The sequence below is a fragment of the Pinus tabuliformis genome, chromosome X, assembly GCF_031772625.1.
Source record: "Pinus tabuliformis cultivar Carrire ecotype Pingquan chromosome X, CPIR1, whole genome shotgun sequence".
Taxonomy (NCBI): Eukaryota; Viridiplantae; Streptophyta; class Pinopsida; order Pinales; family Pinaceae; genus Pinus; species Pinus tabuliformis.
In genome coordinates, this window is record NC_142308.1 from 247854553 (window position 1) to 247875920 (window position 21368).

General features: G+C 40.0%; 3 protein-coding genes across 3 annotated transcripts; 1 reads left to right on the top strand and 2 right to left on the bottom strand.

Moving 5' to 3' along the window:
* The first annotated feature begins 701 nt into the window (after positions 1-701).
* LOC149139303 (uncharacterized) lies at positions 702-1646 on the top strand. The gene has a single exon (XM_089450676.1). It carries the CDS (start codon positions 702-704, stop codon positions 1644-1646), a length of 945 nt encoding a protein of 314 aa, XP_089306802.1.
* A 6636-nt stretch (positions 1647-8282) lies between these two features.
* On the bottom strand, positions 8283-9005 carry LOC149139304 (uncharacterized). Its single transcript, XM_089450677.1, has one exon. The coding sequence runs from the start codon at positions 9003-9005 to the stop codon at positions 8283-8285; it is 723 nt and encodes a 240-aa protein (XP_089306803.1).
* Positions 9006-9082: 77 nt separating this feature from the next.
* LOC149139305 (uncharacterized) lies at positions 9083-9664 on the bottom strand. The gene has a single exon (XM_089450678.1). The coding sequence runs from the start codon at positions 9662-9664 to the stop codon at positions 9083-9085; it is 582 nt and encodes a 193-aa protein (XP_089306804.1).
* Positions 9665-21368: the final 11704 nt, after the last annotated feature.

The following is a 21368-nucleotide window of genomic DNA, read 5'->3' on the forward strand; positions in this document are numbered from 1 at the left end:
GAATACGGACATTTTGCCAATAGATGTTCTAAACTTGTTGATGCAGAGAGTGACGAGCAAGAAGGCCATTGGGAAACAGTCAAAAAGAAGAAGTTTGCCCCTCCTTCCAAGCCTCCCTTGGAGTCTGATCCTCCTGTACCCTCTGCTCCGCGTCCCTCTTCTTCCTCCCCTTCTCCATCTGTCCCCCTCCCGCCTGATCCGCCCCTCCCCCCCTCTTCTAACCCCTTTCTAGTCCTTTCTTCCCTAGAGCCTCCTCCAGAAGATCCCTCCTTGCCCGAGCCTTCTGATCCCCACCCTTCCCAGATCATCTCATCGCAGGCCTCCCTTGAGCCCTCTCTATCCAGGATAACCAGAAGCTCTTCGAAAGAACATGGAACATCCAGCGACACTTATAAAAAACCGGGACCTGGTAGAAAATCAGCCAAGCAACACAGGGATGAGAACGCCCAGAAAGACATAGCCATGGGAACGCAAACACCAATAGAATCTTTCATTTTGGGGCATCAAGAGAAAGAGACAAGTCACAAAGATCAAGAGAGGCGAGCACCTCTCCACATGCCCAATACCCAATGATGAAAATCTTATCTTGGAACAGCAGGGGTTTAGGGCACCCCTCCAAAGTTGCTGCCCTCAGAGATCTAACTCATAATGAAAAGCCAGATATTATGTTGATACAGGAGACAAAACAAGACCAGCATGAAATGAGAAGAATAATAGATCAGCAGAAACAATATATAGGATGCACCAGTGACTCAAGAGGAGCCTCCGGAGGAATTGCCACCATCTGGGACTACAGTAAATGGAACTGCACTTCAACAAATCTTCACCAGCATTGGATCAGAACCACTCTGGACAGCAGAACAGACAACCATACTGTAATTATCTATAATGTTTATGTTCCCAACCATTACAGAGAAAAGGAAATCTGTTGGGACGATCTAAAGGCAAGTATCGATGGGGAGCTAAATTCAAACATCATAGTAGCAGGCGACTTCAATCTAGTCTTACATGCCAATGAAAAAAGGGGAGGATGTTTCACTCCAGATCCCTTCAGAGGCCGACTGGAGGCTATCACTCAAGAACATGAATTAGTTGACGTTGCTCCTAAAAATCGCAGGTACACTTGGAGTAACCGTAGGATTGGCATCGGCAATATAATGGAGAGGCTCGACAGATTTTTAGTCAATATCTCGTACCTCTCTTCCTTTTCGATAGGATATGCCAGCGTCCTCAATACCTCAGCATCTGATCACTACCCTATTACTCTCACTCTGGAAACTCATTGCCCCCTCGGGCCTATTCCATTTAAATACAGCCCCCTTTGGAATTGGATTCCAGCAGTCAGAGAAATTGTTCAGGAGGCTTGGAGCCAGCATGTAGAAGGTTCACCAGGCTTTATCTGGGAAACTAAATTAAAAGAAACCAAACAGGTGATTAAGGAATGGGCCAAAGAGAATTACAAGGAACCTGAGGAGGTTAAAAAGAAAATCAAGAGTGAATTAGAGAGCGTCCAATCAAGGATTGAAGAACATGGCCTATCTCAGCAAAACAAGGAGCAAGAAAGCGCTCTCTATACTCAGCTGAGCCACATAAACAGGGAGGAAGAAACCAAATGGTGTTTAAAATCCAGGAAATTATGGCTCTAAGGAGGAGATAAAAATACAGCCTTTTTTCACAAACAGGCCACTGCTCGAAAGCTTAGGAACAATGTAAGCTCAATCTTGGATAATGAAGGAAATTTGCACAGCACCCAAGAGGCCATTAGAAAGGCCGCCTCCGAGCATTACAGAGATCTCTTAACTGAAACTAAAGGAGAAGAGGATTATACTGATTTGCTCCAACACTTACCCAAAGGAATCACTAAGGAGATGAACGACAGTCTAAATAAGGAAATTGAAGAAGAGGAAATCAGAAGAGCGATTTGGAATCTGCATCCTGATAAGGCGCCTGGGCCTGACGGATTTCCCATTTGCTTCTATAGGGTGTTCTGGGGTCTTATTAAAAAGGACCTGATTAAGATGATCAGATGGATTCAGAGAAAGGGTAAAATAGGCGGGTACACCAATGCCACCTTTCTTGCCCTCATCCCCAAAGAAAACCGGCCCACTTCCTTCTCCCGATTCCGACCCATCTCCCTCTGCAATTCTTCCTATAAAATTCTGTCCAAAATTCTAGCTTCTCGCCTTAAACCCCTCCTTCCCTCTTTGATCTCTGAAAATCAAGGAGGTTTCTTGCCCAATAGGCAAATCACTGATTCCATTCTTCTAGTGCAAGAAGCCATACATTCGAGCCTCTCCAGGAAGGAAAAAGGGTTCATCCTCAAGCTTGACCTGGCCAATGCCTTTGACAGAGTCAGGCACTCCTTCCTTATAGCTGTCCTAAAAAAGATGGGATTCGAGTTGCCCTTCATTAATCTTATAGCTGCTTGCATCTCTGGGCCCTGGATTTCCCCCCTGATCAATGGCAGACCAGGTGAAGCATTTCAATCCTCCTGGGGTCTTAGACAGGGCTGCCCCCTCTCCCCCTATCTCTTTATCCTCATGGCGAAATCCTTCAGTCAAGCTCTGGATCATAACAGGAGAGTGGGCCTCATCACTGGAATCAAATTCGGGAATGGAGCCAAGAACATCAATCACTCACAGTTTGCCGATGATACCTTGTTAATTGGAGGAGCCTCCACCACAATAGCAAGGAGGTTCAAGAAACTTCTTGATCAATTTATGGGGTATTCTGGAGGCTTGGTCAACCAGCTTAAAAGCTGTATTTATGGATGGAACACTTCAAATCAGGTCATTCACAGTATCGCAAATATATTTGGTGTCTCCTGCAATCTGGATTGGACCCATTTCTCTTACCTGGGCATGCCAGTGAGCCTAGGTCCTTTGAAGGCTGGAACCTGGGACGGAATCATTGACAAGGTGAAGCGGAAGGTGCAGCAATGGGGATCACTGTGGCTCAACCCAGCAGGCCGCCTTATTCTTCTCAAATCAGGTATCACTTCTCTCCCCCTTTATCGTTTCTCTCTTTACCAAGCTCCTGCTACCTTCCACCACAAAATGGAAGTTGTTCTCCGCCACTTCCTATGGCAAGGAGGGAAGAACGACAAAAGAAAGTTTAATTTGGTCAGCTGGAAACATGTCATTCAAACCCAAGATAGAGGAGGTCTCGGTATTAGGTCGCCTAAGTTCTTAAATCTAGCCTTTGGTGGAAAAATTGCATGGAGGCTTATAACAGGTCCCTCTTCGTGGTGGAAAAGGGTGCTAGAGACCAAATACCTAAACTTCCCCAGACAACAACTTCTTGACTCTGATATTCCTAACAGAGACTCCTCTAAAATCTGGCGACTATGCAAAAAAACTATTCCATTCATGATTCAGAATACTTCTAAAGTTCCTGTGGGGGGAGCTAGTATTAATATTGGAAAGGATAAAATCCTGGGACAACAACCTACAAACATGCATGAAGAAACCATACCCATTCTAAATTTCTTCAACAACAGGGGTATATACCATCTGGACCAAATCTCCAACTGGGATCCACAATCTCACATCTGGATAGGGTGGTCCTTCCCGGAAATACCCAGCGAACTTAACCCTAGTCTATGCTATCTGCAGTCTCTCCTTCACAGTAAAGCTCCCATTAAGAAGAATGAGAGGGATGGTTTTCGTTGGGATTTAACCGGATCAAATTACACAGTCCAAGCAGGCCACCAATATCTCTGCAACAGCACCTTTCCCATGACTTTATGGAACCACTGGAAAATGGTTTGGAAGTCAGAGGCGCTTCCAAAAATAAAAAATTTCATATGGCTACTGCTGAAAGGGAAAATCTTAACAGCAGAGAACCTGCAAAAGAGAGGCATCAATGGCCCATCTAGATGTCCCAACTGCTACAACGCCGAAGAAACGATGCACCATCTCTTTGTAGAATGCCCCTTTGCTGTTGATTGTTGGAAAAGTTTGTCTTTCACTGGTAACTTACCTTGGAACTCTCAGCACTCCATAGCTGAAGTGATTCACATCTGGAAAAAAAGTTGTCCCTGGAAAGAAAAAAGAAGCAACCTGGTGAAGAGAGTATGGAATACTCTCCCTTATACCTTGCTATGGCGAATTTGGCTAGCAAGAAATCGGAAAATATTCCAAAACAAGAGCTCAGCTACAAGAATAATTTGTAACAAGGCCAAAAATCTCGCCCTGGAAACTATCTCAATCAAAACTCCAAGCAGGATAGATGCAACAATGTATAGTGTGGAAGAACGAAATTTTATTAGTTACATTCTGGACAAAAATTACAACGCTCAGAAAGGTAGCATGGTGAATGAACAACGCAGGCAGGAAACTCACTCTTGGAAGATCAGATTAAAAGAGGAGGAGTTTGTCAACTGGATACAAAAATGCAATAGCTTTTATCTTTTCTTCGATGGGGCATCTAAATCGAACCCAGGAACCACCGAAGTAGGGGGACTGATCATCAACGCTAATGGGGAATGCATCCTACATTACGAATGCTCTACCTCTCGATTGCTTCACATTGCGACTTATCTCGTCTATTCATTCCCGCCTCAGTTTCCTGGTGGAACTCTGCCTCCCGCGCTGTAGACCGAAACCTCAGGCAGCTTACTTCTCACTGCGACTTATCCCGGCTCTTCTCTCCTGCCTCAGTATCCTGGTGGAACTCTGCCTCCCGCGCTGTAGACCGAATCCTCAGGCAGCCCCTCTTCGCTCTCATCCGCCATCTAATTCCCCCTTCCTCAGCATCTGTAATGGCTCGCAATGAGGATTGCTTGCACTGCTCGGACCTACAAGCTGAGCTGGAAGAAATCAGAGCCCAACAGAATATATTAGACAATCAACAGAGGATTTTGGAAGCAAGAATCGATAACCAGAACCGCATCATCAACGACAAGTACCGAGCAGAAATTGATCTCTTCTTGCACAGGGTCTCTTCTCTTCATGAACAGTTCAACCATTTGTCAAACAGGTGCAGCCATGCGGAAGAGTCCATAACGATTCTGAAATACATGATGGACAAACGCAACAACGCAGCCCCAAGCTCCTCAAGCGCCAAGCAAATTGACGGGGAAGAAAAGCCGGAGGAATCTACTGCAAGGCACATTAGTCATATAAACATAGATTAGAAATGTTTTGCAAATGTCAGTTTCTGCTGCTCCAATATGTAAGAGTTTACTGTAGTTTAGAAGTCCTTAAAGACAGAACAAGTAGGAGTAGGATCAAGGAGAGATATTTGTTTTGTAACTCCACTGATCCTGGCTGTCCTCAGCACTCAATGTACCTCAGGAGTCCAGACTCCCTTTTTTTCAGATATTAATACAGCAACCGACTTTGTAAAAAATATATATATATATATATGTAATACACAGTGATAATTTTATAAAATAAAATCTATTCATTTAGTTACTAAGTAATAATCCTAAGCAATATTGTAATACAAAGTAATAATTTTATATAAATTGAAATGAATTTTTTTTAATTGAATATTATTATTAATAATATAATTTTAATTTTTTTTTTTGGATTTGCAATTTATTTATATAAAGTAAATTTTAATTAATAGATGTTTTGATATTTTTTTCGTTGGAATCTGGTGATATTATTTTGGTTGTGATTGTGATTTATTGTTATTTAAAATGTATTTTTGAATGTATAAATAAATTCAACGCCTTAAACAACCCCATGACGCTTAGATTATGCAAATTACACAACTCAAACTTTTAATTCTAATAAAACTATGCTAGATTTTCAGGCTAATTTGAGCAAAAAATATTCCTTGAAAATGGTCAAAACGTTTATTAGCTAGACTATTCTTTTATACAATCATAAATATAAATGTCAATTGGGTGTCATCTAAGTGGTTGAGGGGAAATTTGTTTTTCCCCTCTAGTTCAAATCCCACATTTTGACATGCTTTCTCGTGATGGGATGATTGTTGTTGAAATGTTGGCGTTGTCTTGAGCCCTAAATAATTTAGTTTGCCTTAGGTACCATCCTTAAAATGTGGGGAAATGCCCACTAATTTCCTTTGGAAATGTATTATATAGAAAAAAAAATGATAAATATAAGTTGTGATTTGATTCATAGTTTTCAACTTTTTGTTAGAATATATCAAAATGAAAATATATTCATAGTTATTGGTGATACTTTGACTAAGTTAAATGACAGAGTTTATTATTATCATTGTTTATGGAATATGCATTTATGCAAATTTAAGTAAAGGTTTTTTCGAATAAAACTATTTTAGGATGTCATAATATAATTAAACACAATTTTGGAGTACAAATATTTATAATCTTGTTGCATTTTGTTTTCAACAGGAACACAACAGTGGTTATATGTTGAAAGGCAAAAGTCTCTTATATTAAAAAATAGAAGAAGCAATCCACTTTTTCCCAAAAAAGAAAAATTGTCCGTTCCATTGAAAAATGTGGACGAGTACAGAAACAAAGAGTCCAATGATGCATGGTTCGAGTCGAGACCATCGTGTTGGCACTACATAAATTTCCCTAGCCTGAGGAGAGAAATTCAGAGGTAACCACAAACCACTTTTAGGCTAGAATCTAGCCCTTCCAACCTTAGAGAGGACTCTCTCACTTAGGTTGTTTGAATAATATGATATTAGGCTAGGTATAGAGCTCAATTAGGTGTGTTTTTTTCAAAGAGTTGCTGGTAAGAAAGAAGACAGATCCATTGGGCATGGAGTCATGTCAAAGTTATAATCTATCCACTCATATGATGAAGAGAGAAAGGGTTTTTCCACAAGGGCAAGGTAGGTAGTCTTGGTGATGAAATCAAGTTAAATCGTTGTAGGAGGGTGAGTATGAGAAAGGTGAAAACAACACTTAGAGCATTAAGACTGTAAATGAATTCTAAATGCTGCTTTAAGAGGAAAACACAGATTACTTGGGAAAACTAAATCAGAGCACCATTAAGATGAATTTTGAATTAAACATATGGTCCATGATTTTGTCTCTCTTGTTTTATGCATTTTTTTGTGTTTGTGTTTCTGCAATATTTTATGTGTTTCATTGCTCTACAATAACTAATTTTATAACATGTTTATGGTGTAGAACTTTTTAAGTAGTCTCTCCAACGCTTGTAGACCTCCTAGATGGTTGATTTCCACTTGCGTAGCAGATTCACAACAAGTCCAGCATTTTGATCTTATGGTGGTATTTCTACTTCAAAATGGTTGAGGAGCACTCTTACCACATACAAACTCCTTATAACACCTTATCAATCTTTTTTTTTTTTTTTTTTTTAACTGAAACGGGTATGATTTTATTTATTTGGAGAAAAGATTGGACTTACGCCATGGCAGCCATCCTTACATTGCTTCTATTTTTGTTTCTTGTGCTATTACAAGATGCAGCTTCCTCATGGGTTGCAGGGATGGAATGAGCTTTCGTCATTTATGAGAAGTTGTCCTTTCCCAAGAGTGCAGCCTTTGTTCGCCATCACATCTGTTTCATTGTTCAAGTTTCTGAGGATATGGAGGAATTTGTAGGAGTCGAAGTCGAGCAGGACTCTCTTTAATCTGTTCAGAGTTTTGTTGAGGCTTGCATTGGTGAACAATTTTTCCGTATTTAATTTTTTTATTAAGATCTCTGAGTCTCCAAAATCTTGGAATTCTTTGTCTCCTCTGTCTCTGGCTATTTGACAAGCTTTGAGGAGGCCTAGGATCTCTGCTTGATTGTTGGTTTTCTGCCCGATGCCCCAGCAAAAGCTGTCCCTTCTTGATCCGTCCGGGGCATAGATGACCCCTCCAGCTCCTGCTGCCCCAGGATTGCCTTTGGAGGCTCCATCGAAGAATATCGTAGTTATTTTTTGTTTTCGCCACCATTCTTGAATGGTAGCTTCGGAATCTCTTTTGCGCCATTCCGGATTCACTGCATGAGGGGCTGATAGCTGCTTCCGTGGGTGGGGGGAAAGGGGGCCCAACCACCTCTCTTCTTCAAGGAGAAGCAAAGAATCATCTGAAAAATATTGTTGTTGGGCTGCTTCCAGGAGGAAGGATTTGGCCTTTACCACTGCCGAGAAGGGAGCTTGCACCTTTTCGTTGAATATCAGATCATTCCGGGTCAACCAAATCTACCAGCACACAAATTTGGGGATAGCGTTCCAGACTTTTCTCCAAAAGGATTTGCTGGGGATTTTACTGGGATAGCATTGATTCCATGAGTCAAATAGATCAGCAACATATTTAAATGGGGGGACTATGATTAATAGCTCATGGAGTATGAGTCCCCACACTTCTTTAGCGAACTTTCATTCCATGAAGAGGTGCTTGGCTGTTTCTAAGCTGCTTCTGCACAGCTCACATCTATGCGGCCCAGCTATGCTTTTTTTCATCAGGTTATCTCCAGTTAACAGCTTATTTTGGACCAGCGTCCAAAAGAAGAAATTGACTTTAGGAAGAGCAAGCGGTTCCCATACTCTCTTCCAGAAATCCGGTGTTTTACTGCTATTCCTAATGGGCTGGAGGGCGTTATAAGCTGCTGCTGTTATGTAGCTTCCGGATTGCCCCCATCCCCAGCTGTCCTTCATTTTTCTGTTCACTGGGGCCGCTTCTTCTAGCAATTCTTCGAGGGTGAGCTTCTGCTGGTTTAAACGATCAAGGACTCCAAAAAAGTCCCATCCTTTCCAATCATCGTGGCAGTCCCATTTGGATAAATCATGAATGTTGTTGATCCCTGCGCGTTCCAGCCAATTTTTTAATTCTGCGATTTCTTCAACTTCCGAGAGAGGGTCTCGGTCCATTATTCGATCATACCACAGGTTTGTTTGTTTGTTGTTTCCTGGAATCTTGTACGCCTTGCCTTTGAAGAAATTCAAACTTTTGCTGCAAAGTTTCCAAACCTGTGTGATGTTGATTGTTTGACTTGCTTGCAGATTTCTGAGCGGAACCTTGTGGGCGTACTTTGATTTCAGCATTTCACAGACAGGTTGCTTGGGGTCTTTGAATAGGTTCCACAGGATTTTGCCTCCCATCGCCAGATTGACTAGAGCAGGGTCGCAGATTTGCAGACCTTCCTTGGGGATTGAACTTTTGACCAAGTCCCATTTCACTAAGTGAATTTTATGTTGATTTCCTTTCCCCCCGGCCAGAAGAAGTCACGGAGAATTTTGGAGATTTGATCCGTCACACTTTTTGGGGCGAATAGGAAGGCTGCTTGGTAAATTGGGAGTGCAGATAACACAGACTTGATCAGGATGACCTTGCCTCCTTTTGTGAGCCAGTATCCTCCCCAGGCTGTAATTTTTGATTTAATTTTGCTGATAATTTCGGACCACAGCGACCTCTTGTTGAACCCATTTGTGATGGGAAGGCCGAGATATTTTATCTTCTCCCAATGGGCATGGCCGTTGAAGCCAAGAAGGTTAGAGATACTTGTGAGCTCTTGCTGCCCAATGTTCCATCCATAGACTTCACTTTTTCTTTCACTGATTGAAGCTCCTGAAACCCTGCAGTAGCATTTAAGGACAGTATCAAAGGCTTTGGCGATTCTGACAGAGGCACCTCCAAGGAGGAGAGAGTCATCCACAAATAGAGCGTGGTTTTGAGCTGGAGAGCTATTGGAAGGTTTGAGGCCAAGAAGGGAGCCTGAAGCTTTTTCGGCTGATAGCTTTCTACTGAGGGAATCCGCCATCAGGATGTACAGGAAGGGAGAGAGCGGGCATCCCTGCCTGAGGCCTCTCTGGGCTTGGAAAAAAGGAGTAGGGCGACCATTTACAAGAGGGGCAATCCAGGGGTTATCAGTACAGGCAATGATGAGATTGACAAAATGGGAGGAGAAACCAAAGGAATGGAGGACTTTGTAAAGGAAGGAGCGATTGACTCGGTCAAAAGCATTGGCCATGTCAAGTTTTATGAGCATTCCTTTTTCTTTTCACTGATTGCTTGAGTGAATTGTCTCCTGAACTTGGATGACATTATCCAGGATGTGCCTACCTTCTACGAAGCCACCTTGATTGCTTGAGATCAGCCTGTTTAACAGGGGCTTGATCCTGTTTGCTAGAAGCTTTGCCAGGATTTTGTAGGATGTGTTACAAAGCGATATAGGCCTGAATCTAGCGAAGGTTTTGGGGTTGGTTTCTTTAGGAATAAGGGCGAGGTAGGTGGAATTAGTTCCTCCTCCTACCTTGGCTTTTTTCATGAATCCTTTTATCATCTTTAATAGATCCACTTTGATGATGTCCCAGCAAGTCTTATAGAAGTGTATGGTAAATCTATCGGGCCCAGGGGCCTTATCCGAGTCCATAGACCAGATAACTTTAATGATTTCTTCTTCAGTGATAGGATTGATGAGAGCGGAATTTTCTTCAAGGCTGACTAGGAGAGGAATGTTGGAGAGGAGATCAACAGTTTCCTCCTCATTGCCTTGATTACCTGTGGTGTAGAGATGTCTGAAATGACTTTCAGCTGCCTCTTTTATCTGGCTGAACCTTTACAGATCTGCCCATCTGCTATTGTTATTTCAGAGATATGATTTCTGGAGAGTCTTGCTCGATATTGGCGATGGAAGAAGGAGGTGTTTCGGTCACCAGCCTTCAGCCACAAACTTTGAGATTTGATTCTCCAGTACTCTTCCTCCATTCGGAAAGATCGAAATGATGCACACTGAATTTTTACTTCTTTGTCAAGCAGCGTTGGTGTGATATCTCTGCCTTCCATTTTGACTTGCAGTGCCTCTAATGACTGCACTATTTCTTTTCTTTGGCTGGTTGGATTTGGGTAGGTTTCCTTATCCATTCCTTCAGGGCTTTCTTTGTGGCTTTGAGCTTTTGTTCCCACACATAACTAGAGGACCCTGTGAAGGATTTGGCCCATGCTGTTTTCACTATATCTATGAAACCATCCCTTTCGGTCCAGAGAGGGCTGAATCGGAAGGGGATTGGACCCAGATCTTCTTCATCTTCCAGAATGAGCTGAACTGGTTTGTGATCTGAGGTCAATTTGGGTAGAATTTTGGTGGTGATTATCTTCTTGTTCATCATCAGAGCGCCTTGGACTAGAAATCGATCCAGACGGGCAGAAATATGATCCTCTCCCACTCTGTTGTTGGACCATGTGTAGAGCCCTTTGACCGGTATGAAATCAAGAAGATCCCACTGCTGTATGAGGTCTTCCACCAGGGGAAGCATGGGATCTCTACTGCTGATTCCTCCCCTTTTTTCTTTGGATTTTAAAACAATGTTTAAATCCCCAGCAAGGATGATATTGCTTGGGGAATGCTGCTCTAGGAATTCGAAGAGGGAAATCCAACAGTCTCTCTTTTCAGAGTACAGGACAGGTACATAAAGATTGAAGAGGGAGATGGTCAAATTACTTGTACAATGCGTTAGTTCCGTGTATATCCAGTGTTGGGTCTCGTGGGATTTGTTCAGCTGGAAGAGATCTTCTGTCCAAAGAGTTGCGAGCCCTCCGGATGGGCCTCTTGAGCTGACTACTCTTCCTGTACTTTTCTTCCATTTCTTCTTGCTGATGTCTAGAAGGGCTTTCCCCTCTATCTTAGTCTCTTGGAGCATGAGAATGTCTGAGGGTTCTATTTTGAGAAGATCCTTGACCGCTTCTGCTTTCGAGGGGTTACCCAGACCTCTACAGTTCCAAGAGACGAGGCACATTATTTACCAGGGGTGGGGTGGGAGCCTCCCTTAGGGGGCCTGATCCTGGAGTTTCTCCCAATAGACATCTCTATTGTGGGCTGGCTTCCTTGGGTTTTGAGCCTTTCTGCCTCCTCTTCCCTTACTTCTTTGCAGGATTTCCTGTCGTCTTTTCTTGAGGGATGCTCGTAGGTTTCATCCTCCGAGGAGTTGGAGCTATCAGCTGGTTTTTTCCTTGTGACATCTGCGTATGAGGGATTGGAAGGGCTTCCTTGGGAGGCTTCCAGGTGAGCCATTTCCTCATCTTCTTTGTTAGTGATAGGAGGAACAGTCTGATCCAAATTTTCCGAGACTATTGTAGCTGGCTTGCTCTGACTGTTTTCTTTACCATTTGAGTTCTTTTCTTGGGTGGGGTTGGAGCTGCTTGGTGCCTCTTTCGGAGTGCCTTTCCCGTTGCCTTTTTTGTGATTGGTGGTTTTTTGTATTAGAGTCCATTGCTCACCATTTTGTTTGTCTGGTTGTTCTTCCGCCTTTTTCTTGCAATGTTTGGCGAAGTGCCTATAGCCATGGCAGTGTCTACATTTGAAAGGGAGTTGTTCATAGTCCAACTCTTGGACATGCGTCCATCCTGCGACTGTAAGTTTAATGGCTTCCGGAAAACCCTCCTCCAGATCTACTTCGACACAGATGCGGGCACATGAGTATTGATCTTTTCTTGCAGCTTGATCTATGTATTTTCCTAAGCTGTTGCTGATGATCTGAAGAGACTTTTGATTCCAGCAGTGGAGGGGGAGATGGGGAAGCCGCACCCACACCGGTACAGCAGATGGGACATCCTGAGCTGGGTCAAAGTCTGGCGACCATTTGTTGAGATATAGACCTTGGGGGCCCATAAAATAAGGTCTGTTTCTGAAGATTAAGCTTCTATCCTCTGCACTTTCGAAGACGAAGACAAAAGAACCTTTGCCTACGAAGTAGCTTTTTATTCCTTCTTTAGTTAACGACATCCAATTCCTTTGAGTCCAATCCTCCACCGACTTGGGAGAGGGCCAGAGGCCCGTGAACTGACCTATGAGACCTCTCTCAGCAAGATTCAAAGCTGCTTTGCAGGTTTATTCTTCAGGAAGGGCTACCGAGGGAATGGTTTCCATCTTCTTGACGAACTTCTATTCACTGGCTAAAGGCGGGCGCTTGCTACACGAGGCAATCATAGCTTTGAAAGCAATAACCTCCGGGGGAGGGGGCAGGGGAGGGTCCATGGGATCCGGGCCCCCAGAGGACGACATGGCTGGGCGCAGTAGAGCTAGAGCCTGGGCCAACCCTAGCACAAGCGCTCAGCAGGAGAGGGCTGCCGAGAGGGAGGATGGAGCTGGAGGCGGCCTAGGGCGAGGGGGCCAAGAGCGAGGTTGAGAAAGCCCAGCAGCAGTAGGCAACACAGGGGAAGGGGGCGGCTAGGTCGAGCCTGCGCCGGTTTGCAAAAAAAAATATTAACACCTTATCAATCTTTCAAAACTACAAAACTCCCACAATTCACCAAAATGAGGGACTATGCAACTTGCGCAGCAAATGGGTAGTAAATGTGAATGCATATCCAAGGTTGGTATACTTCGGGTCTTCTGCAAACTCTTAGACTGTTTGGAGGGTGTTCAACAAGCTTCATGCAACATTTAAAATCGAACATAAGAGAGAAAAACTCTTACTCAAAAGCCCAAGGCCGTTTCACCACTTATGCAACAATTGCGTAGCAGCAGGTCACTTGCATAGCAAATTCGCAACCACTGCTTGAACTCGACCTGCAACCTCTTCTTCGGCCTTCTCAGTGCTATCTTTCACATTCAACTTGCTCCAGAGCTCAAACCAGACTTCATATGAGAGAAAATGAGAGAAGTTTCAAATAATTTTGAATTTTTATGCCACCCAAAGACTTCTTCTTGTTATGATGGTGGATATTGAATGATGTAAGTGAGATGAAATGAGAAGGTACTTTTGTAATCATGAACTTGATATGACACTAACCGACTCTCCAACCAACTGACATGATTGACCTGACACCAACAACTAATTTATGATAACCAATTTCCCCATAACATTACCCTTTTTTGACACAAATATTTACAATGACCCTTTGACTAAATTTGACCCTTTTGTACAAAGACCCTTGAACTATGAGACTCATGAAACCATAAGTTAAATTTTACAAAATACCGCCAAATGATTAGTAAGACATAAACATTATGATCCCTATATTATAAGAGCATAACATTGGCTCCAATGGGGATGTCATCCTCCCTGTGAGGTGCCAAAAATATCGTAGACTAGTAGCCTAAACCATTGGGAAATGAAGTCCAACTCCAATATGCTCTGACCTGTGACCTTCTCCAATTGAAGCCAATTGAAAACTGAAACTCAAACTGAAATTACCTCCCTCAGCTGAAGTTGGGAGTGAAAACCAAATTGTAACCAAACTAACAACGTGTTCTAATCCTCAATATGAACCAAATCCATTCTTCAAACTTAAAACTAAATTGTACACTAAGAGTTGAAAACTCTACTGCAAACTAAAACTGAAAAGAATGCTTTGGGTGCTGAGGTTATTCCTTACACCTACCTACTCAAATGTACTGGAAACATCTACTAGATAAGGTAATAGAAAAATTCCAGTGTAACCATGAATGTAGATGACCACTTACTTGAATTATGCTCACACTTTCCTTAAGTAGGCAAAGAAAATAAGAGAATGGCAACTCAAATTGTAACTGAGACTGATAACCATAATCCATAAATACAAGAAAATCCATCTTCCTTGATGACTACAACAAATTGGCAAAAGGGTCTTGGAGATCATGAAGTCCTTCATTCGGTTGATCCTTCTCAAATTGCAATGCAACAATTTTTTCTTTCCTATCGTCCAAATTAGAGACAGTGATTGTGTTTTCTTGCAGATCTTCAATTGAGGCAACCACATCTTGAATAACAAAAATGTCTACATCCACGGGGTCTAGAACAACCTGATCTTATTCATTATTTCCTTGCAACTCTAGGTAACTATTTTCATAACCTTTTTCATGAGATGAAAACTGAGAAAATGAATGACATGAAGAACAAACTGATCTACTATCCTTATCCCTTTCTTGGTCATTTGAAAACTATTGAATATGTTCATCAAACTCAAGAAAACAAACTTGATGTACATTATTATTGAACTTAGTGGATGAATCATGATTGTCAAATGTAAGCATTGATTCTTCATTATAACTAAGTTGATTGTTTTCTAGTTACCCATAAATGTATAAAGGTTGTTGAATTTCATCGGCAAGTTCAGGAGAAAGCACGTCATTGAGATACAAATTTGTTTCTTTTTCAGCCACGGGAAAAATAACTACTTGCTCATATTTTTCTTGAGTGTCATGGCATCTAGATTCTACATCTTATTCTTGGTTAAAAGGGTTCTCATGAATAGCCTCTATAATCTCATCATCCATAAACTGACCATCTTCATAAAAACTCTCCAAATACTCAATAAATTTTTTTAAATGAGTGCAACAGTATTTGACCAACAAAAATGAAGGATGACATTCTTTATATCTCTCATAAAACACTGTATGAAAATATCTAAGAGAAGATAAATAAGCATTTGACAAGATTGCATACCATGATTGTGCATTTCCCTCCAAGGATACCATGAACATATTCATGAGACAATCTTCATGAAATCAACCTCAAGTCTACATGCATGCATGTGAAATTTAACCAAATGAAGAGCGACATCATCTCCTTTCTTATCTCTGAATTTTGACAAATAAGTTTTCCAATCTACATGAGGCATGTGATTTGGAAAACATGGAATATGAATGTGATGCATAGGGGCATACCTTGCAAATATGTGATCCATCTTGAACTAATGGAGTTGCTAGTGAAACTCTGATTTCTGAATTCCGCTGCGAGTGGAGTATTTGGATCAAGTTGAAAATTGATTGGAGTTGTCAGGTGAATGGTTTAGGCTTCATGTGTCTGGCTGTTGTCCACCATCAACAGCCAAATATGAAACTTTGATGATATTTCCGGGGGAAGATAGAACCTTTCGCTCCCGGGCAATGGCGCCAGAATGTTAGCACTCTGTAAATTTCCCTAGGTTGAGGAGAGAAATTCCAGAGGTAACCACAAACCATTTTTAGGCTAGAATCTAGCCCTTCTAGCCTTGGAGAGGGCTCTCTCACTTAGGTTGTTTGAATAATCTAATATTAGGCTAGGTATAGAGCTCAATTAGGTGTGTTTTTTTTGAAGAGTTGCTGGTAAGAAAGAAGACAGATCCATTGGGCATGGAGTCATGCCAGATTATAATTTATCTAGTGATATGATGAAAAGAGAAAGGGTTTTTCAACAGGGGTAGGGTAGGCAATCTTAGTGATGGAAATCAAGTTTAATCATCGTAGGAGGGTGAGTATGAGAAAGGTGAAAATAACACTTAGAGAATTAAGACTGTAAATGAATACTAAATGCTAGTTAAGAGGAAAACACAAATTACTTGGGAAAACTAAATCAGAGCACCATTAAGATGAATTCTGAATTAAACGTCTAGTTTTTCCAAGCACAAAGAGATACATTCAAGAGATGTAAACACGTAAGAAAAACTTACAAGTATAAAGAAACACAACACCATCAAGATCTGACACATGAATCCCTACAAATCACCTTTTGTCTTTCATTTACTCGCAAAAATATTTAGAAAATACAATGCACTCAAGGAATCTCTCTCTACAATCTGACCAACCAAACCCTTTCTTAGATTTTTACACATTAAATATATCAAAATATTCCCTTTCCACCTAGCAAAGTCGAAATCCTCAAATGAATACTATTCATCATCGAGATACATTGAATTCTTACTCAACTTTCTGAAAAATAGGGACAATTTTACTCATCTCCAATTTATGCTTAAAAGATAAACCAAATGGAATATTTACTAACAAATTTATATTTCACATCCTAAGGCTATTATCCACCTATTCATCTAATAAAAAATGCTTCTAGAAGTCAAAATTTCAAATTTTCAAGGGAAAAAAGTTGACTGTCCAGTTGCGCAGCAAGTCAACTACGAAACAAGGAATGAATTTTTGGAAAAATAGGGGTCAAAAACTAGCTCATATATCCTGAATCCTGACAATTGTTGCAAAACAAAAGGAGGTTTTTTTTAATATGAGAGTATCCTTGAGAGAACCTCTCTCATTTTCCAAAAATTCTTCTCCATGTCCTCACAATCTGCACCTAAACATCATAACTAAAACAAGAAAAGGAAAAACCTGAAAAATAAATTGTAAATATGCATTTGAATATTATGATATATGACACCTGTGCAGAAACTGAAGGAGGTTCCTATTCTTTGGTCCATTCTTGACAAAAATTTCTTTTGGTTTTCTAAAAATTCGACTCCATTTGGTCGAAAACAACTTTTGAAAACAATGGCAAAAACAGTCTCTTTCGCATCAAATTCGTAGCAAGTCCAAGTACCCCTCCATGCTCTATATGGTTGCACACCGTATTTGGAAAAATGGATCAAATGGGTAGGCTTTAAATGTTTGTTTAATGGTGTAGAACTCTTGAAATTTTCTCTCCAATGCTTGCAAACCTCCTAGATGGTTGATTTCCACTTGCGCAACAAATTTGTAGCAAGTCCAACATTTCGAGCTTATGATGGCCTTTCTGCTTCAAAATGGCTGAGGAGAACTCTTACCACATACAAACTCCTTATAACACCTTATCAATCTTTCAAAACTACAAAATTCCCACACTTCACCAAAATGAGGGACTATGCAACTTGCACAGCAAATGTGAATGCACATCCAAGGTTGGTATACTTCGGGTCTTCTGCAAACTCTGAGACTAGTTGGAGGGTGTTCAACAAGCTTCATGCAACATTTAAAATCGAATAGAAGAGAGAAAAACTCTTACTCAAAAGCTCGAGGTCGTTTCACCACTTATGCAACAATTGTGTAGCAGCAGGTCACTTGCGCATCAAATTCGTAGGGACTACTTGAACTTGACCTGCAACCTCTCCTTCGGCCTTCTCAATGTTGTATTTCACCTTCAACTTGCTCCAGAGCTCAAACCAGACTTTGGATGAGAGAAAATGAGAGAATTTTCAAACAATTTTGAATTTTTATGCCACCCAAAGCCTTCTTCTTGTTATGATGGTGGATATTGAATTATGTAAGTGAGATGAAATGAGAGGGTACTTTTGTAATCATGAACTTGATATGACACTAACTGACTCTCCAACCAACTGACATGATTGACCTGACACCAACAACTAATTTATGATAACCAATTTCCCCATGACATGACCCTTTTTGACACAAATATTTACAATGACCCTTTGACTAAATTTGACCCTTTTGTACAAAGACCCCTTAGACTATGAGACTCATGAAACCATAAGTTAAATTTTACAAAAGACTCCCAAATGAATAGTAAGACATAAATACTATGATCCCTATATTATAGGACCCTAACACACTGCATGAAAGAACCATTAGAAAGTAGTTTTACAAAACATAACTATAAAAGAGGATATGTTCGCAATAAGCATAAATAAGGATATACAAAATTACATAAGATTTATACACCAAAATAGAGGCTATCCACCCCAAAAATATTTAAGGACTAATGGACTGAAACTGAGATTTGATAGTCAACTGTAGAAACAATTTTAGAGTGTGTTCCATTACGAAATTAAGAAAGAAAGGCTAGTTGGATCAATTGTTGATCACAAGGAACCTGTATAGATCCTCTCCTAAGAAGTTGAAGGCCTCTTCGCTCTTCGATGAAAATCCTTCCTTCCTCCTCCTGTAGGGATTTTTTAGATAGAAGGTCAGCCTATTGATTCCACTCTCCTAAGATGTGTTGGAAGGTCAGGTTTTTGAAAAGGCCTTTTAGATGTTGGATTTTATTCATCTTGCAGTTTAAAAAATTACCTTCAAATGCCTCTTTCCTTCTAACTAGTCCATTACACACTTAGAGTCCCCTTTCCTTCTAACTAGTCCATTACACACTTAGAGTCCCCATAGATATGCAATGATGAAATATTCAAAGATGCAACAACTAGTATGAGAACCCAGGCAGTTGTCACTCCAGGTTTAGTATTTGAACCCACTCCAGAGTTTAACAAGATGTAATAGGACATATTGCCTGGGAGGAAAATAGTTGTGCCTCCTCCACGAACCCCTGCTTGATAAGCACCATAAAAAAACCCAATATATGCAGAGAAAGAGCAGGGAGGAAAAATAAAGATCTGTTGTTCGCAGGCTTCCTAGATTTGACATAATCCAAAAAGAAACTTGTGATTTGGCCAATAATAACAGAGTTTTCTTTGGGGTTTCCTTAAAAATTGCGTTTATTCTTACCTTCCAAATTCCCCACACCATGAAGACATGAAGTGATTTGAAATATCCTATGTTTTGATCCCAAGAGAGAAGACATTGATCCAAAGGCTCAATAGGTAATATAATTTCCAATCAACCTATGTATTAGAATTCAAAATGAAAAAGAGTAGGGCACCAAAACCCATAATCCCTATTCATTAGAATGAGTGATAAAAAAAAAATATGTAAAACATAAGAACTTCTAAATAAATATAAATATATAATATATATATATATATATATATATATATATATATATATATATATATATATATATATATATATATATATATAGTTATAAAATAATAAGTTTAAAATAAAACCACAATAAAATTAATAATCAAATGATCAAATTAGATATTAATTTAAAGATATTAAAACGAATAATTAAATTAAAGATTTAATATATCTGTATTTAAAAAAAAATATAAAAAAAATATGATTATAATATTTTTATCAAGGTGTAACTTCGAGGGTTAGATTGGTTGGTCGAATCTCTATTGTGAAATCACTTTTGCTATTAATAGGTCACATGTTTAATTCTCTTGACACTTTCAAGATTAGGCTTCGTGGTTGAGTCGACAAGAAGTGATCCTTTCGAGTAGATCTCCTTGTACAAATATTCTATGGACGTAGCAATCATTGGTCTTCGCAGAATGTGAACCACGTAGTTTTTTTTTATGTGTGTGTGTGTGTGTGCAATATAATTAATAGGCGAGATGGTTTTTTTTCATTGGAATGCGCCAATACAATTTCGAGCAAGATTGTGATTTCTTATTATTTAATATGCACATTTGAAAACATAAATGGATTCAACAACGTAAAAAATCACTAAGGCACTTGAACTTTGCAAATTAAACAACTTAAAACTAATGACTCTTAACCAACCTAGATGCATCTTAACATTGGATCTACCAAGCCGAGAAGGATCAAATCTCTTGAGATACAAACCTCTTTTAGAGTGGAAAGATATTTGATCCCTCTTGGTGCTTGGTAGATCTAAAGTTGCAATGGAGCTAGGTTGGTTTAATTTCCCCCTTTAAATAGGCTATATTCCATAACTACCCAACAAAAAATAATAACATGTAATTTTTTTTAGGTTAAAGTTATTTTTATTTTGACATAGAGTTACTTTTTATTTTTGTTCTTGCTAGCTCAACCACAAAGCCTGACCCTAAGGGTGTCAAGATAATTGAACCCGCAACCTCTCAATAGAAAGGGTGCTTTAACAATGATGACTCCACCAATTGAGCTAACCCTCGAGGCTTCATTTCATGTATTAGTTAAACTACTAATTTTTATTAATCTCATTAAATTTTTAATTTATCAAAAATTAGAATATTTTTAATAAAAGAATTCCCAGAAAGAAAAGTAAAGCTATGTCATCACATTTCATTTAATGTTATTGCATATTTTAATACATATTTATTTTATAATTACTGAAACATATTTATATTAAACATCTTATTCTCACATATATATATATATATATATATATATATATATATATATATATATATATGGTCTCAAGGGTTAGCTTAGTTGGTCGAGGTCTCGTTGCTAAAGAACCTTGTCATTCGTAGGTCATTGGTTCAATTCTCCTCGATTCTTTTGGGGTTAGGCTCAGGTTATTTTGGTCGGGGGGCGTGGTCCCTTCTAGTGGACCTACCTTGATTTTCTGCGAAAAAATAAAAAAATAAAAAATAAATATATATATATTTGGTGAATGAAAATATTTCATTCATACAAATAAGTTAAATCTTTGTCCACTTTCCCAAGTCCTACTGGCCTCGATCTTACTATATTTGTTGACCAATGGATAATTACCAAAAATGCTTACACATTGCCAAAAGTGTTTAGCTACCTAGTAACGAAAAGGAACACAAAACCAAAATACCAACAAAATCAAGACACAATCGCAAGTCATTATGCATTTGACAAGGTTACCGGAGCATGATTCTTCGGTCGTGATCCAGGTGATGGTGAAGGGTAGAACTCATAATGAATATGTTTCCCATGTGAGCCAGCCTACCTTCCAAGTAATCCAACTTCTTCTGAAGACACCATTGTCCTCTCTGTAGAGTCATCAATGGGAAGGGTTTACCACCTCGCCAAGGTCAGTAACCTATGGGTGTTGGCTGCCAGATTGTTCTCTCTCCCTACCTCCTCTTCTCACGTGACCCCTCTGACGTGGCATCATACACTTTCTCAATTCACCATTATAGTCAAACATTAGATAACTACAGACTAGCCGCATGGGAAAGGCCTTCACACTTTCAAAGACAAGGCATCACTCCAATAGAACCACCCAAAAACTGTCAGAGGCAGCTGA

Bases quoted from the DNA above. Each gene is read 5' to 3' on its own strand.
- LOC149139304 (XM_089450677.1), bottom strand. From the start codon at position 9,005: ATGGGAGGCAAAATCCTGTGGAACCTATTCAAAGACCCCAAGCAACCT.
- LOC149139305 (XM_089450678.1), bottom strand. From the start codon at position 9,664: ATGGCGGATTCCCTCAGTAGAAAGCTATCAGCCGAAAAAGCTTCAGGC.
- LOC149139303 (XM_089450676.1), top strand. From the start codon at position 702: ATGAGAAGAATAATAGATCAGCAGAAACAATATATAGGATGCACCAGT.